At 38.3% G+C, this 19,641-nt stretch overlaps 2 protein-coding genes across 10 annotated transcripts in view; one reads left to right on the top strand and one right to left on the bottom strand.

The window, feature by feature from the left end:
- The window catches only part of Plc21C (Phospholipase C at 21C), a 318,758-nt gene that overhangs the window by 160,694 nt on the left and 138,423 nt on the right, over nucleotides 1–19,641 (top strand). The gene's annotated exons all lie outside the window — the stretch shown is intronic.
- LOC137240387 (lectizyme) lies at nucleotides 1,788–2,781 on the bottom strand. Its single transcript, XM_067766576.1, has one exon. It carries the CDS (start codon nucleotides 2,768–2,770, stop codon nucleotides 1,943–1,945), a length of 828 nt encoding a protein of 275 aa, XP_067622677.1. The 5' UTR covers nucleotides 2,771–2,781; the 3' UTR covers nucleotides 1,788–1,942.

Raw genomic sequence — 19,641 nt, 5'->3', positions numbered from 1 at the left:
CCTTAATCAGGATATGCTACGCCTCACATTTTTAGAAATTTTACGCGGCCAACGCATTTATTAAATTGTCTGATCTACGCCCTAGATTGATGAGGAGTGTGATGACTACTATTACTATTACTACTTAATGAAAGTATTGTTTCAATAAAACCGTTTAACTTAAAAATTTTTTTTTAATTATTTTATTTAAACTACATTTATATTATTATTCAACGGTTTTATTTAGCTTGACTTGACAGGCAGGCCGCGTGCACGACCGTTATGAACGAATTTTGTAATTGAAATTTAAGTAACTTCCCGATAAGCTACAAGCTACCCTATGACAATGCAAGGGACCTATGAAAAAATGGCCGCTAGGGGGCGCAAGGATCGAGATATTCACAAAAATCGTATTTGTGGTCCGATTTGGCTCATATTTGGAACATATAATACATACAAGAATAGAAAGCGACCTATGAAAAAAATCGCCGCTAGGTGGCGCAAGGATCGAGATATTCACAAACATCGTATTTTTGGTCCGATTTGGACCATATTTGGAACAAATATTTGATACAGTCCGATAGAAGTGACATCAAAATATTTTGGAGTTGGAGAAGGGACAAGCATGCTAGGCACAGAGTCGAGTAAAGTCTTTGGAAGGATTATGTATTGAGGACTTAGATTGTAACAAATTGTCAGGAAAAAGTCCTTGTAATAATGAGTCACTAAAGGAAGTGAATAGAATGAGAAATAATAGATTAATAAAGACTAAAAACTTGAATATAAAATAATTAAAAAAAAAATTTTAAGTTAAACGGTTTTATTGGAAACAATACTTACATGAAGTAATAATAATACTAAAAGCGGGAAAATAATTAGGTAGGTCCTAGGTACTAGCCATCACACTCCTCATCATTCAAGGGCGTTGATCAGACAATTAAATAAAAGCCTTGGCAGCCACGTCAGAGTTGACGGATATAAATTCGACACTGTGAAGAATTTCGTCTATTTGGGAACAGCAAAAACAATGTCAGCTTAGAAATCAAACGGAGAATAACTCTTGCCAACAAGTGATTTTTGGACTGCGTGGGCAATTGAAAAGGAAAGTCCTCTCTCGATGAACAAAAATCACGCTCTATAAATGGCTAATAATACCTGTTCTGATGTATAGCGCAGAGTCATGGACGGTGTCGAGAGAAGAGTGCTCCACAGCAACCTTTCCAGGAGGTATATGGTCCTATCCGTTATGCCGACGGTGAGTGCCAATGGAGGTATAACGATGAGCTGTAAGAGTTTTACGCAGATAGGACGATAGTGCAGCGAATAAAAACCCTGGCTAGATCATGTTATGCGAATGGACGAAGACGCTCCAGCACTGGAAATATTTCAGTTGACATCGCTGTTTGGAAGTAGAGGAAGAGGCAGACCTCCGCTGAGTTGAAATAGGCACGTGGAGGAGGCCTTAACCTCTCTCGGTGCTCCCAATCGGCGTCGGTTATCGCGAAATAGGGAAAACTGGTGTGGTTTGTTACGAAGCGGCTAAAATCTCATAAGCGCTTGAGCTACAATTAATGATAAATGAGCGTTCATATATTAAGCAATAAGGTACTTCCCACTCAAATCGATTAAAAATTGCAGTATTGGTTAGTTGTTGTTGCTTTTTAAAATATAGCAAGGCAAAACACTGTTAACAAAGAACATAAGCCTTCAAGAAATAATAAAATAAAATCCGCTTCATACATACATACAAAGAATATTGGTACGGAAATATAATTACATATATGCAATAAAAAAAAATCTGGGAGATATGGACTTTTACGCAAGTTTTTAATTTTCCACAATAGGACCAAACATCGAAAGGATTACCACTTTTTACTTAACTATGAATACATAATCAAAAAAGCATAGTAAGTAAACAAGATTTTTCATTTCAGTTATTAAGTTGGTACATTTTTGAAATAAATTAAAACAGTTTGTAGTAGGAACTCTGCAAATCAGAAATCCAGTCAAGATATGCAGATACTCGCGTGTAGATTGATGGCATATTACCATAACCGCATGGAATAAATCCCCACGACACAATACCGATTATTTCAGATGGAGCTCCTTCATGTTGCTGTACTAGTGGTCCGCCCGAGTCACCATTGCATGCAGATATTCCCTTTTGATGTGAAGTTGTACAAATATTACTTTCTTGAAGTGGTGCATCTGCTGGAACAATGTCTTTGCATTCATTCCAATCAATAACCTCTGTTTGAACTGTGTGCAAAGATTTGGGACCAGAAAACCCCCAAGCCTTGGTTTGACCCCAGCCATAGAGATGAGTTTCTCCACTGTGAATTTCTTCGCGATGCGGCAAAGCAGCCGGTTGAACCCATTGGTTGATAAGGAAGGCTTCTGATGTGTGTAAAATGGCAATATCGAAAGGTCCTACTGAACCATTAAAGCTTTTGTGTACGAGACCAAAATCGACTATACGCGACTGTGTTTTCTCATCGACTGTAGTACGTGTATGAAGACCAGCAATGGCTCCCATACCAACAGGTTCAGATATGCAGTGACCGGCAGTAATAATCCATTCCTTTGAGATCAAAGTACCACCACATATGTGTGAGTGATCTGTAGCTTTTCTGCTCAGTGACACTATGTAAGGAGCTGAGTGTGGATTAGCCTCAACGCCTTTGATGATGTATCCAGTCGCAAAACTAGGTACCAACTTCTTAAATTCTTCGAAGAGCTTCGATGCGTTGGCAAAAGCCATTATAATTGTCAATATAATCAAAATCCTCATGATGACTGCACGGATATGTAAGTACTGAGTTTAAAAAAAATGCCGTTGATTTTTATAGTGAACTTTTGGAACTAAATTCAGAGTTGCCACCTATGAAGATGACAAATTTGGTAGAGAAGTTTGTGCTTGAAGCAACGGTATCTAGTTTTTCCATGGTGTAGTAAAATTGTAGGTACCTTTTGAAAACGCAAAACATTCCTTTGTAATCAAAGCCTAGAAACAAGAATTTAGTATATTTTGAAAGGGGTTGGAACACTGTTCAAAACTATACTAATATGCAAAATAACAATAAGTAAACAAGAATAGTATATTAATTCATCGTGGCAATCCTAGAAAAATATTAAGAGAGGAATATGATCTAAACAAAAGTACGTGCTATCAAGCTGATTAATTGGAGCACATTTTATGGCATGTATGCCAATGATTTATGATTACAATAATCTACGATTAGCTACCAGGTATATCAGTATCAATAAGCAGCACCTAATCAGAGAAATAAGTTTGGGTTACTGGATTGAAGTATAAACATATGATGGGGTTCACACCAAAATGTAATATTTCACTTAATAAACATCAATCGTTCGGCTTATTTTAATCTTAAATTAGTATGGCCTTTTAATAATTAAAAGCTATTTAAAGCAAAAATTTAGTTCCATCCCAGGGCCTTCATTGTGGTAGGCGAACACGCTATCATAACACCACGGGAGCTCTTACGTTACCTACGTCTTATCAATCGAAACTATAATAAAACTTAAGCAAAAACGCAATTAAAAACAAGTTAGAAAGTTTGAGTTCTGGTGTAACCAAACATTTTAGAACCAGGTGTCGATTTTCAATTAAAACTGTCAAATCTTTTAATTTGTGATGTATATGTACATATATATTGTAACGAATTTGCTGCAAATCCTCTTATTTGCCCTTTTGCTAGGATCGTATCGCTAAACTGTTGAATAAATAACTCCAATATTGAATAACGGAAAAATGGCCTTTATTAAAATACTTCACAATAACACTCAAACTGTGCAACGAATAGCTTAATAACCAAACTCATATCTTAAAGGAAACTGACTTTCAAAATAATAGTGCGATTGCTCGCTAGATATCGTCTTACTCGTAACTGCTTGACAATTCAAATCAAACTGAATTCTTCTTACTCGCCTGCACTGCTTTTATAGTTTACGCTGCATACTTCTAGGCTCTTCGATTTCCAGAAGTTACTAGTTGTTTCGGCTACAAAATCGCCAGCCACAACTACGTGCACAAATTATTGCTCTCTCTTGTGACAACTCAGATAAGATATATGCATGTATTTGTGCATTGCCGCTCAGATGTTCCTATACGTACATATGTGTAGACGCAATTATTTATTCGTTTATGTAGATACATAATGATGAATTATTGATGTGCATTCACGTCACTGGTTAGCATCGCTTAGAGACGATAGCATCGCTCAGTGCTGCTAACATTCGTTACACTGCCCTCCACCTAAGTCTGATCGTCCCGATCAGACAAATCTCTCGATCTAAACGCCGCTAGCATCTCCAAATGAACCACCTTTCTATTTCGTGGTTTCCCAATGGTTTGTATGCGGTAGATGGAATTACTGATCTTCTTCACAACCTTGTACGGGCCTTCCCAAATGCACCGAATTTTGGCTGGAACACCTTTCCGCCGGAGAGGGTTGTTTAACAGTACCAAATCTCCCTCCAAGAACCCTTCCGAATTATTGTTCTCATTGTACCTGCGTTTGATCTTACTACTCATTATCCTTAGTCGTTTCCTCACACTCTGTTGTTTGACCAATGAACTACTTCGCAGAGCTTGCGCTTGACGGATTGGCTTGACAGTATCGTTCCGCCGTTTCCCAACAGAAGTGCGCGATGGCTTGAAACCACCCTTGCATGCTTCCTGCAAAATTCTTGCAGTGGTTTTAGTGCGTCCATTAGGGTTTGTCAATGCCGGTGTTTTTGTCGCAGGTACTTTTGATTTCGCTTTGTTTGGCCCATTCGTTTCATCAACCTTTACCTTTGACTTTCGTGGCCTTTGTCGACTTTTCTCCACCAGTACTCGATTACTGCTGAAACCTTTTTCCAAACTAAAGTTAAGTGGCACATCTTGGTTCTCATAACGCATCACCCTTCTCTGCATATCGATCTTGATGTCATGGTCAACCAAGAAATCCACTCCCAATATAACTTCATCAACAATCTCCGCCACAACAAATTTGTGTAGAACCATGACCTTCCCAATCAATACTTCACATATCACTTCTCCCTGAACTCGGTTATACTCGCCAGTGACCGTACGCAACTTTGCTCCAGGTAACGGTTTTACTCTCCTGTTGACCAAGTCAGATCGGATCAAGGAATGAGATGCGCCCGTATCTACAGTCAGTACTCGTTCTTTGCCATCCACATTCCCTCTGACGGTAAGACTGCTCGATTTTCTACCAATTTGCGACACAGATATCACAGGGCATTCAATAGCTGGATCTAGCTCTCTACCTCTTACTCGCTCTTGCTCATTTCCGCCAGCTTTGCGTTTACGGCCACCCACATTGTTGGAACTATTAGCACCAAGATCGCAATGACGTGCAATGTGACCTGGGTTGCCGCACTTGAAACATTTAATAACTCCGGCATTCTTCTGTTGAGATCCCTTCAGTGCTTCCAAAATTGGGTCTACCCACTCTGGCCTTTCTACTTCCACACGGCGTGCTTTGAAAACTGGCTTACACAGAAGCGACGCTGTTTCCTGAATCAGAGCTTGTGACACCGTTTCTGCGAATGTTGGCTTTGGGTTTGCGTATGTAGCTCGCTTCGTTTCCACGTCCCGTATGCCATTTATGAAGCTCTGAATCTTCACTCTTTCCGTGTATTCCACGGGTGCGTCCGCATTTGCAAGATGAGCCAATCTTTCAATGTCAGAAGCAAACTCCTGCAAGGTCTCGTTAGCTTTTTGGTAGCGGTTTTGCATTTCTATTTGAAATATCTGTTTCCTGTGTTCGCTTCCGTATCGCCGTTCTACAGCAGCCATCAATGCGTCATAACTGTTCCGTTCGTATTCTGGAATAGTCTGTAAGATTTCGGCAGCTGGTCCTTTCAATGCTACGAAGAGTGCGGCAACTTTATCTTCCACATTCCAGTTGTTCACTGCTGCGGTCTTCTCAAACTGTAGCTTAAAGACCTGGAAAGGAACAGAACCGTCAAAGGATGGTGTTTTTACCTTTGAATTACTCGCTGAAACTGCAGGACGATTTAATTGTAACTGCTCCATACGACCCTTCAAATCATCGACTTCTGCCTGAAATTGAGCGATTTTTGCATCCTGCGCTTCCAGCTTTGATGTTACCCTTGCTTCCTGTGCTTCTAACTGTGAAGACATTTGTGCCACCTGCAATGATAAGCGCTCCTCTTGTTCTTCCATCTTTGATGTTATGCGTGTCTCCTGCGATTCCAGTTGGGATGCCATATATGTCTTCTGTTCTTCCAATTGCATTTCCATCTTGGATGTAATCTGTGTCGACATTTCTGACATTCGCGTTTCTTGTGCTTCAATCTTCGATGTTATTCGTGTCTCTTGGGATTCCAGTTGTGATGCCATATATGTCTTCTGTTCTTCCATCTTGGATGTTATACGGTTCTCCTGCGATTCCATATATGTCTGCTGTTCTGCCAGTTGAGATGACACTGTCGATGTTTGAGCAGATATTGCAGCTAAAATCATGTTCAAGTCTGTACTGGTAACCGTCTGCGATGTTTCGTTCTTCTCTTCAATTTTTGTTGTCTCCTCGCCATCAAGATGAAAGACATGCTCTTCCACATCAATTCCTTCTGCTTCCATTGCTTCTCGTAGCCGTGCCTGAAGTTCGAGTTTAACGCCGCTTGTATTCAATCCACGGCTCTCCAACTCCTTCTTCAGTTGCGGGATCTTCAATTCACTTAACTTTGCCATGTCCTTGTTGTCCTCTAGAATTTATTCAACAATCCCACTTCTGACACCAATTGTAACGAATTTTTATTTGCAAATCCTCTTATTTGCAATCCTCTGCTAAGTTCGAATCACTAAACTGTTGAATAAACAACTCCAATATTGAATGATGGAAAAATGGCCTTTATTAAGTACTTCACAATAACACTTATACTTTGCTACTCGCTGGCTTAATAACCAAACTGATATCTTAAAGGAAACTGACTTTCAAAATAATAGTGCGATTGCTCGCTAGATATCGTCTTACTCGTAACTGCTTGACAATTCAAATCAAACTGAATTCTTCTTACTCGCCTGCACTGCTTTTATAGTTTACGCTGCATACTTCTAGGCTCTTCGATTTCCAGAAGTTACTAGTTGTTTCGGCTACAAAATCGCCAGCCACAACTACGTGCACAAATTATTGCTCTCTCTTGTGACAACTCAGATAAGATATATGCATGTATTTGTGCATTGCCGCTCAGATGTTCCTATACGTACATATGTGTAGACGCAATTATTTATTCGTTTATGTAGATACATAATGATGAATTATTAAGAATAATCGTATGGAAAGTAGGAGTTGGTTACTGAATAGTAAGCAATTCCACACTTTGCCTGCCAGAAATTTTGATGTAATTGTAATTGTAACGTAAAATATGTAGTTCGATATGTTTTACAGTTACTTAGGCGATACAAATTCATTTCACAAACAAAAAATATACTTAGCCGGAATTTTTCCTCCAAGCAAATATTTAGGCGATAAATAACTGTAACGTATTGAATTTCTCTTTATTGCAATAAGTTATTATTTACTGGACTTAATAAAAATGTTATTGTGGCACATCGCCACAAGAATTTGAGCAAAAGTCTTAATTTTTCTGTATTATGATATCCCCAAGAACATAATTTCGCTCTGTTATTTATACGAAGTCATTCACTCACCTGTTCCGCTTCCTATTAACCCAGCTTTGGCTAGATGTTAGCGATAATTTCAACTTTTGCCCTTGTTTTTGTCCACGTCTGTCAAAGGATTTCTGACATATATATGAATTATCTTACCGATTCCATATTTCCAAAATATCGAATAAATTTCTTTTCGATACAAAAACACTATCCTTCTCGACATTTTTCATCTTAACGTTTAAGTAACTTCTAACCCTGTCGAAATAATTCTTAATGCTGAATCGCTTTCCTATCTAAATAACGTTACACTTTGGGAGAATACTTTTTGCCGAAAGCTGATATGAGTTCGGAACAACGGCAATATCTCCGGCGATCATTTCTTTAGAAATGTCGTATCGAACTACAAACATAGTGTTTTGCGCGATACAAAACGCTGGCTTATATAATTTATTTGTTAAAAAGACGCCATATTTCAAATTCTATTACTCACACTTTTTCTGAAACAAAAGAAAAATGTCTGCATATTTCATTCACTACGAACTTTTGTATTGTTATTGGGTATCCAATATCAATTTATACCAATTTAATTCTAGATATATTTAATATAAAATAATGAACTTTTTTTGATTTGTATTCTTTTCTTGAGGCAGATGCACTTTAATAATTTGAAATATGTCAATTCTACGCAGAAATAAAGCCTGAGCTGCTCTTATGTCGTGCTACTTAAATGTTTTCTTAAAATTAGCGAGGCGGAACTTGTATGTTTTATATCGTCTTCGAATGTCAAACCAGAAGAATTTTTGTTGCAAAGCTCTTAATGGTATAAATGCAGCCGGGGACTTGAACCCAGGGTCATTGGAACATTTAAAACTGAGATACAAAAAAAAAACATCATGCAGTTGAGTAAGACTTTCTGAAGATTTATTAAAGTCAATATTTTGCGATGATCTTTGGTCAGGGTGGAGTTTTATGACCAAGAAGAACAATGTCTGAATTGTTTTGCTAAATTCAGAATAGCTTTTTTTAAATTACCAAGTAAAATTTTTCGGATTGCTTTGTTGGACGCCATAACACGATTATTGTTAAGCGCCAATAAAGCAAGTAAGTAAGATAATTTTTCTTACTAGGTACGCTTGTTTAAATGGTCATAAAATTTTTTCGAAATAAATATTTGCCACAGGCATTATTTGTAGTATCCATTATGATCGTATCGCATTTATAGTTCCGTGGAAATATTCATGTTTTGCTTGACATTAGTACCTTTTGAAGAAGAACTAACTATTCCATTGTTTTACTCTTTGATATTATTAAGGCAACCACATTTTTTTTTTTTTTTATCAAATACCACCCTAGTCATCGAACATACTATTAAGTAATTCCAAATTTCCAAGTTTGAGAAAAATGGAGAAACCTCTAAATTTCAGTTTGTCAAACTCATCATGGACTCATAAAGCCTAATTTTTTCCACCAAACAATCTAAATCTTGATGCAAATCAAAAATTTTAGAATTTCTTTTATTTTGAAACAATCTAACCAATATGTTCATATGTAATATCAACGCACCCGCCTTTTTTTTCGTAGATTATTCCAGAAATGGTTATTAAATAAGTTGTTGCTTAAAATTTCTGTCTACAAGGCGCAGAAATTGTTTTAGAATTCAATTGTTTATATAAAATTTATTAAGAACCAAAATCAAAAACTATTTTTGTAAAAAAAATAATTTTACTCTGTACCTGAAAATAAAACCAATCCAAAAACTTTTCATTGCTCATTTTTAGAATTTTGTAAAGAAATTTACAGTGTTCCTCTCGACCATAAAACTCGGCGCTGATCAAATATCATCGCAAATATTGACTTTGGTAAATCCGGGGCTTACTTGAGAAAGCCTTACCCACGTACAACCCACAAACACTTACCGATAACAAAATGCGTAACATTTAACAAATAATAGTTATTTTGCTGGCTTTATAATAGTTTGCCATAAGGCCATAGCTTCATCTAATGCTTGGTGACTCGCTATTACATATATTCTGATCTTTGGCCACAATTAAGGAAGGGTGCGGAAATAATGTAGATATGATACACGTCAGCACAGGGAAAGTTTCTGTGATCCGATCTAAAACTTATACAATTTTTCCATTTCGATTCGAGTATCGTTGAAGATTTGTGTTGAATGTAATAGAAAAAATTCAATACGTTTACTAGAAGATGAAAGAAACTTACGATTGGTTTTGGATCCAAAATCCATGCGAAGTATTTTGTAAAAACCGGAACAGGAGAGTATCTCAAAATTAAAAGTGCTTTCAGCAAATTTCTTTTTCTTCTTTGTTTAATCTTTTCATTAAAAAGATAATCAAATAATCAGAAAGCAGTATCCTCTTTTCTCCCTACTTCATTAAATAAAGTTTTAAATTTTATAAAAGGAGAGCGCGCATAAAATCCGATTGTTCAATAACAAGCCAGGTGTGAATACTGCTGTGGTTCTTTTCGCGATTGTCTGTTGTTCTAACAACCTTGAGTGAAATTAACTTCAACATTTAAGCTGAATAGCGCGTGGTGCAACGAGCCGTGTTTGATATCTTTGTTAGTTAGGTACATATACATATCTGTATACAAATTTAAACTTCAATATATAGATATATATACATACATATATGATTCTGTATATTACACACTAATCTATTTTTAACTTTATAATAAAGCATATTGTGAAAATTCAATGAGCGCGCGTAGAGAAAGGTTCGTAAGAAATTCACAAAGAGTATCCTAGAAGTGTGTGTGTACAGTAGCTACAGCGTGGTATTGCTATGGCTTCAGTAGAAATAGCCATACATGCAGCATTAACATGTGGATTCCTCTATAATAGGTGCGGTTCGAGACTCAGTTTAAAGAATGAAAAGGCTGCATTTACTTTAAAAACATGATTTGTTGACTTGATAAACATATTAACCTAGTATGACTTTTCTCAATACTCTTTTCTGAAAATACATAACTATTTACATCGATACTATTGTTGAGTATTTTAAACTGATATCGATACTTTTTCTAAAAGTTCTATACCTACCCATAAATTGGCTTATAGAAAAATAATGTTTTTTTATTTATATTGGCAAAAAACTATCTATTTTGCTATGGGAATTAAGGAAAAACAGTAAAAGGTGATTATTTCTAAATTACTTGTCAAATACCTCCCAGACAGAAGTGGTTACCTGTTATAGTATGTAACATTTATAATAAAAAAATCTCAAAAATATTATCAAAATAGTCTGCTAAGTTTCTAAAGATTATTACGTGACTGAACCTATGCAAAAAATGGTTTTGGTGTCTTAATCCATGTTTGGAGTGTATATTCTAACTTCTGGGTAGGCAATTAGTTTGTGGTTGACTATACCTGGAACTTCAGTTATATATGTATGTCTAGCAAAAAATATATTTTCATTATGTAATTTTTTATGGTAGGGCTGTCATTACCACCTCGAAGAGTCTTTCAATGACCTTACAGCTGTAGCGTAAAACAAAAGAGGGATAACATCATTCTACCATGAAATGGCTTTGTATTTACCGTTATTACTGCAGTTATCTACATATATTGCCTTTGTTCTCGACATAAATAAATTTTTCACATCATAGGTGTTTAAATGGACTTTTGTATCTTCGTACATATGCACATACATATAGATATGGGGTATTCCATCCCATTTCGACCAAGTTTGAATCCGACCCCTTTAGAATTGGCTGAAAATTTTTCTTCTTTTTCTAGCTTACGAAAGACGTTTTTCAGAAGTTTTTTTCAGGAGTTTTACTTCAGAAGTTTTTTACATCATTAGTCAAACAATAATTATTTTTCAGGGCTTTCTATATGTATGTATAGATATACATACATGTACCAGTCTCTGAAGCAAAGATAATTTCGGAGCGAGTAAAACCAAAAACTATAAATCAATTTATACGGTAGTCAGCGTATTGATTTTTTTTGTTTATTGACCAATATTACTTGTTTACGTACAATCCCTGGTTTTCACTGAAACTAAACAAGTTTGGACAGCAAAAGATAACGTAGAACGCATTGAAGTCCGTTAATTTCTGTGATGGATAATATTTTTTCGATGCAAAACTATGGTTCTGTGTGTCAAATATGTTTACTTAATCTATTATAATTTAATCCATCAAGTAGAGGGCATGATTTTTTTACCACTACCAAATGTGTGGCCGGGTTCTTGCAAAGTTACTACGTTTTCTAAAAGGCCAACTTGTAGCGCTAATAACACATCTGCTATACAAAATTTACATATTATGCCGAATCTTCACATCACTAAATAAATGCACAACAACAAAATCATTAAAGTAAGCTAAATAAACACATTAACCATCATTTACCAAATACATACAAGGCAACGAAGAGATAACTCACTCACAGATGAAATCATCAGCCGAAGTAGTACTCACATATACACATGCATATGGCTATGCGAGAGAATATAAACTTAAAATATACATGTACATATAGGGATGGTAACCAAGCATGAATTTCGAGAAGTTACTAGACCTTTGGAGAAATGGGTGGACGAGACAACAGAGAATATAAAAGCAGCAAAAGCTGAGTAGTCAGTACACAGTTTGATTTAAACACGCAATTGGTTGTGAAGTATAAGTGTTATTGTGAAGTACTCTAATAAAGACCATTTTGCATTATTGAATATTGGAGTTATTTATTCAACAGTTTAGCGAACGCTAGCAGAAGGTTGCAAATAGGCGGAATTTCACTAAATTAGTTACAGTTGGTGTCAGAAGTGGGATTTATTTGTTTATTTATTTTATTTAATACGACTCTTAGAGCCTAGATCAACACTTAAAAATATTATTGCATTAATTAACAATATGTACTATGTATGAGATTGATCATGAATTTGTATTTGAATTTGAAACATGAATTTGAAACATGTAACACAAATCTATTCGAATCCTAATATTTATTTTATATTCATTGACTTCGCGTGGCATATAATCTTTTCTTAAATAAGTTATTATCACAATTCTTAATCTTTGCAGGTAATTCGTTGAAACATTTTAACCATTTGTAAAAAATACTATTTTCTTCAGACTCCGTTTTGTAATTAGGTAATTTAAAATAATTTCTCATTGTTGAATAAATTCCGAAGATTTCGAATACAACAAGGACATGGCAAAGTGGAGTGAACTGAAGATCCAGCAACTGAAGAAGGAGTTGGAGAGCCGTGGATTGAATACAGCCGGCAATAAACCCGAACTTCAGGAACGACTACGAGAGGCAGTGGAAGCAGAAGGAATTAACGTGGAAGAGTATGTCTTTCATCTTGATGGCGACGAGACAACAAAAAAATTTAAGAGAAAAACGAAACATCGCAGACAGTTACGAGCGCAGACCTTAGCATGATTTTGGCTGCAATATTTGCACAAACATCGACAGTAACATCCAAGATGGAAGCACAAGAAACGCGTATTTCAGAAATGTCTACACAGATTACATCCAATATGGAAACTCAACTGGAAGAACAGAAGACATATATGGCATCCAAACTGAAATCGCAGGAGACACGCATAACATCCAAGATGCAAGAACAAGAGGAGCGCTTTTCATTGCAGGCGGCACAGGAAGTAAGGGTAACATCAAAGCTGGAAGCGCAGGATGCTAAAATCGCTCAATTTCAGGCAGAAGTCTATGGTTTGAAAGGAGCAGTTACAACTAAATCGCCCAGCTGTTAAAGCGAGCAACCCGAAGGTAGGTTAGGTTAGGTTAGGTTAGGTTCAAGTGACTGCCGTCCGCATCGGAGCGGCACACTTAGGCCTGTATAGGCCCGTTGTGATACCACACAGTTTTGTTCCTACTCTCCTAATCAAACCACTCCGTTGAGTTTGTGAAGCTAACTAAACGTCGTGTATTGACCTCAGCTATATCTGTCAGATCTACTAGAAACATCGTGCCCATGAAATGTTTCCTTTTTCTACCGAGAGCTGGACATTCGCAAAGTAGATGCCTAACAGCTTCAGGCTCTTCTTCGTTGCCGCAGCTTCTACAATAATCATTAAATGGAGCGCCAATCCTTTCCGCATGCAGTCCAATACAGATGTGAGCAGTGAGAAGACCCACAACTAAGGAAAGATCCCTCTTACGGAGGTTGAGAAGCTTACGCGATCTCTTCTCATTCCATTCCGGCCATGTGAGTTTTGCCGTGTGGTATTCATCATGATGCTTCCACCTAGCTCCCGCTTCCATCAATAGAGTCTCCTTTATCTTGAGCTTGCAGGTGGAGAGCGGCATGTCCAACCTCTTCCAGGATGGCGAAAGTGGAAGAGAGGTACCCTTTCTTGCAAGCTCATCCTCCATCTCATTACCTGGTATGCCCCTATGCCCCGGAACCCATACCAGATGCAGAGTAAACTGTTCAGCCATCACGTTAAGTGATCTGCGACAGCGCTGCTTGACTGTCTGAGAAAATATAAATGTGCCTCTGAGAGACTACCTTCTGCCTTAGGCAGTCCACAGCGTCTTGTATTGCCACAAGCTCGGCTTGAAATATGCTGCAGTGATCCGGAAGGCGAAACGATCTTTGTATGTCCAATCGTTTCGAATAGAAACCCCCTCCGACCTTGTTTTCCAGTTTAGATCCATCTGTGTAGATCTGAATGCTATCAGTGAGCCAATATGTGTCATGCACCCACTGTTCCCTCTCAGGGATTAATATCTCGTATCCCTTGTTAAAGTTGGTATATGGTTTTCAGAAATCTGTCCATTCTGACAAGCAGAATCTGTCTAAAATCTCAGTATGGTTGCAGTGAGACCATGTGGTCAAGTTTCCTCAGCATAATAGCTGCACATGCTGCATATTTAATGCCTACTATATCTATGGGTTCATTATTACATTCATTGCCTCCGTTGGAGTTGTGCGGATGGCTCCGCTCATGCACAATAGTGCAGATATTTGCACCTTTTGAAGAGCAAGAACCGTCGAGGATTTATTCAGGGCGGGCCACCATACCGCCACCCCGTATAGCAATATTGGCCTAACTATGGCCGTGTATATCCAATGCACTATCATAGGGGACATACCCCATTTCCGTCCAATTGCCCCTTTACATGTGTAGAGGGCAACCGTGGCCTTACGGACACGCCCCGTGGTGTTTTTTGTCCAGTTCAATTTCTTATCAAGTGTGAGCCCTAGATAGTTGGCGAACTCACCTATCCTTAACACTGTGTTCGCAAGCACCGGAGTTGAGAGAGTTGGTATCTTATACCTCCTCGTAAAGAGCACCAGCTACGTTTTATTTGGTTTCACGCTCAGACCATTATCAGCGGCCCATACTTCTACCCTTCTTAGTTTCACCTGCATCATATCGCAGAGAGTTTGTGGAAACTTCCCACATATCACCAAGGCAAGGTCGTCAGCATACGCTATAGCCTTACAGCCCCTCCCCTCCTCCATGTCCCTTAGCAGCTGATTCACCGCCAAGACCCACAGTAGAGGGGATAGGACTCAACCTTGGGGAGTTCCCCTACTGACGATACCCCTGCAAGGTCTGCCTGTACTACCCTGAATATCAGCAATTGGTGCACAAGGTCCACCAGCTGAGATTCGATGCCCAGATCAGTCAGTACCGTAGTGATTGAGTCAGGTTTGATGTTATTGAACGCTCCTTCTATGTCTAGGAAGGCTGCCAGGCAGCATTCCTTGAAGGAGAACGATCTCTCTATACACGATGTAATTTCGTGCAATTCCGTTTCCGTTGATTTACCCTTCATATATCTAGGTGTGTTGTGCTTCGGAGAGTTGGTCATTCACTACCTCTCTGATATATGTTTCCATCAGCCTCTCCATAACCTTTAGTTGAAACGAAGATAGGCTGATGGGTCTGAAGTCTTTAGGTTTCGCGTGACACGCTTTGCCTGCCTTGGGAATAAATACCACTTTAGATCTTTTCCATATACGTGGGATGTGGTTCAGTGCCACAACACCTCCTATTATAGCGTATAGTCAGTTAGTGCTGCATTCCAGTGGTTGCTGCAGTTGTATAGGTGTAACTCCGTCTGGCCCTGGAGTTTTGAATGGTTCAAAAAATTGGATGGCCCAGGATATCTTATCTCTTGTAATTAGGTTGTGCAGTATAGGTTACACTGTTACTTGTGTCGAGCTTTGCGTCCCCTGGCACATTCCTAGTTGCAGCTGGAAAATGTGTATTCAGCAGTAGGTACAGGGTTTCCTCCCCGTTTCGGTCCACGAACCATCAAGCCTTTGCAAGCATCCTGGGGCCGTATTAGCCGATCTGGAGAGTACTTTCCTGAGTCTCCCCCTTCAGACACTGCTTCCATGCTGCTACAGAAATCTCGCCAGGAGGATCTTTTGGCTTTCCTTAGCTCCAACTTCTAATTTCTAAGATGTTGTTTGTATACCTCCCAATGCTGTTCATCGCCAGAGGCTGTAGCTGCATTGAAAGCAGTCCTACTTAATCTGCGAAGGTTTTCTATTTGTGAATTCCACCATGGTGGCTTCTTTTTACCCCTTTGAATTCCCTTGGGATATACTTTATCCAATGCCTTACGGCATGTTCCCGTGAAGTTAGTTACCAGTCTTTCCAGTTCTGGTACACTGAAAGAAAAGGACTGGTAAAATCATCGGAAATGCGGGTCAATTCAACCGAAATTTCTGGTAATTTATCCACCGCAACAAGATGTTGAATCAACTGCGCATAAATCGTTGTTTCGTAATTGACCGTTTGAGTAGTCAAATAAACAAAAAAAGTTGTTCCATTATACTTTACCCATATTTTTGTTAAATTAACAATTATTACTGTCGCTGAAAGAATACCAATCAAAACTGTTAATATGAAAGGGTTTCTGTTCTTTTGAAATTACCAGTGCAAACTGTTCAGTACAGATTTAATGTTAAGATGAGACTAACACTAAAGCCATAGAAATGACGGAGATTTTTGTTCGTTCTAAATAACCAGCGTAAACTGTTAAATTAACAGAGTTTATTGTCGAAATGACACTGCCATTGAACTCTATTGAAATAACAGATATTTCTGTTTTTTCTAGATTAATAGTGTAAACTTTTACATTAATAGAGTTTTCTGTTCATATGACATTAATACCTGTGGAAAAAATAAAAGCCGCATAAATATATATTTAAACTTAGGTAGTTTTTTTTATTTGTATAAATTACCCATAAGTAAATTTCATTTTTAATGATTTTATTTCTATATTTGGTAATATTAAATAAAATAAAAATATATTAAATCTGAATTCAAGTAAACAAAGCTTGTTTCGAATTACCATCGACAGCTTTGTACGTAAATATGTGAATACATAAATACGCATGCTTACTACATACATATATGTTTGCTAAATACATATTCACACACGCTTTAGTACATGCACTGCACCGTTTGTTGAACCACATTGGCGTCGGTTTCAATAGTACTTACTAACCGAACTTCAATTGGGCGTACATCAAATATGCTGTCACACATTAAACATTATACACTTAATTACTTTGTTTCATTACACGCACTTTTACCAACTTATATTTTTTATAATTCATAATTTATTTAGTTTATAGTTCTGAACTTCGTAGTAGTCACGCAACTGATTCTCAATTCTTTCAGTTGCAGCTCATTCTCAATTTCTTCTCTCGTATGTAGAGTGGCCACACTTGATTGTTTCGAACTAAACTTGTAGTATAAGTGTTTGATATAACATTTTAAATAGAGAATTTGTAAGTTATAGAAAAGTAAAGAATCAAATCGCGGGAAGGTAATTCACCACTGTAGTAACTTTACATGTAATTCCGCAAGTTTAATTCTCGTAACACTTTATTTTGAAACGATTCCAAAACAACTCAAACTTTTATGCTGTGGGAAACATCAACATTAAAAAGGGATGTTTTGTTTATCTTATTAGATTCGTTCGCGTGAGTGAAAATTCTTAAAAACTTGAACAAAATGTTACTAACTTTGTAAAAATCCTGTTCGTTCAAACAAAACTTTTGCAACAAGGGGCGCAATTTTGCATTTCGCTTGGAGAAGAAGTTGCAAAATTGTACCCGATAAATTGGTGTCCCGGTATCGCATAATTTTTTGCAGTGTTATGCACAGTAAATTAAAAAAGGTGTTTTTCGTTTTGTATTGACAACTGAAAAACTAGTGTTTTGTTGTTTTCCCAATTTCTGTTTGTTTTTCGATTTGGTGGTTTTCTTATTTTGGTGTTTTTTTTAACAAGTGGCACCATCATCATAAGTACAAAGTAGAGAGCGCAGTGAGCGTAAAATTCTCTCCGAAATTTGCTCATGCATTGACTGTTGTTCGCTGTTGAAATGACCAGTGAGATCAGTTGTGTTAACAGAAAAATCAGTTAGGTTGATTAGGAATCTGTCAATTTTACAGAATTTTGTTAACTTAAGAGCGACAATTTCTCTTCCGTTGAAACGACTAAACTAATTTGTTCGCTTGACAAAGAACTCGGTCGTATTAACCATAATTTGATCAATTTCACCGAATCTCCGTTAAGTCAAGAACAACAGAACCGATTTGTTGATTTTATTAGCACCATTTCTTTCAGTGTATGCTACCTGGCGTTTCGGGTACGATTTCAAGTGGTAATATCCTAACCATTTCCCAGTATTCTTGCCAGTTTGTGTTTCTAATATTTCTGTTGGCAGCGCTCTGCTTTTCACCAAGTCTAGGTCGAATTGGATGTAACGATGGTCAGAGAATGAGTGGTCCTTCGGGACCCTCCAGTTTCTGACCAACTCCTACGCATCTTCCGAGACTAGGATGACATCGGAAACTTCCTTTCTGGTTCTTGTAATAAAGGTTGGTTCAGTTCCCCTATTACTTATGATTAGTCTAGAGTTTAGAATGAAATCAAATAGTGACTCACCCATTTCGTTTTCATCACTACCTCCCCAGGTGGAGTGATGCGCGTTTACATCTCCTCCCAGTAACAATGCTCCTGAAGTAGCTTCCACCAGCTTCCTGACGGTCGATGTCGGCACCATCTTGTCATGGGCCAGATAAAGAGATGATAGCCTGATTTGACCCATACTCAAGCTCAGGCTGATTCTTGTAGTGTCTTCATCGCTAATTTGAGGAAGAAACAAAACATTTAGTTCGGTACTAACAAGTATACACGATCTAGGCTTTCCCGAGGTGCCACAACTTACCAATGTGTAGCCGGTGGACTTGAGTCCGCAAATGGTTTGTCCCAACACCCACGACTCCTAGATGAGGACAATATCAGCTGCCCCTTAAGATGTCAGTCGGAGCAGCAGTGCAGCGGAGGCTGCTTTACTGTGGTGCTGGTTTATCTGGAAGACCCGTACCAACTTCGCACACCTTCGCTCCCTCCTTGAGCGTGGAGTTAGCCACATCCTCCATCATCAGCTCATCCTCCGTGTAATGTATGTGTAACCCACCTATTCCCATGGATGAGGTAGACGAGGTGTAGCCGTCCAGCGTATCCGGCTCACCCCCATCTGCTTTCGTAACCACGTCCTCGTCGCTTCCTTCTTCTTCTGGCTACACCTCGGCTGCCAAATTCCTAGCGGCGTTGACGTCGTTACTGTATACCCTTATAGTCACGGTGTCTAAACCAAAATTGAATTCGCCTCCAGTTTTCCTGAATACTGTCAGCGATTCCTCATTCAGTAGGAGGACAGCCTGACGTATGGCTCTGTCCCATTTCTCCACGCTGACAACTCTCCAATTGGGGGCTGGCAGCGTCGGGTTGAGGATCCTTATAATGCTGAGTATCCTCTCTGGTTCAGCTGGTTTTGTCGGTAGCTACACCCTTGCTCGTGGCCGTGACGGTATATCTCTGAAATAGACCGCCCTGAGCTTCGCTCCAGGGTAGACCTCACCTGCAGACTCTACCGCCTTTTTGTATATGGCTGCGGACCTCTTGTCTCCGCATGCCACGACTTTGATGCTGCCCTGAAATCACCCGGCCTCCTTGCATACCGGTG

Source organism: Eurosta solidaginis, chromosome 2, assembly GCF_040869045.1.
Source record: "Eurosta solidaginis isolate ZX-2024a chromosome 2, ASM4086904v1, whole genome shotgun sequence".
Lineage (NCBI taxonomy): Eukaryota > Metazoa > Arthropoda > Insecta > Diptera > Tephritidae > Eurosta > Eurosta solidaginis.
This window is presented reverse-complemented; position numbering and strand designations above follow the sequence as displayed.

Bases quoted from the DNA above. Each gene is read 5' to 3' on its own strand.
- LOC137240387 (XM_067766576.1), bottom strand. From the start codon at position 2,770: ATGAGGATTTTGATTATATTGACAATTATAATGGCTTTTGCCAACGCA.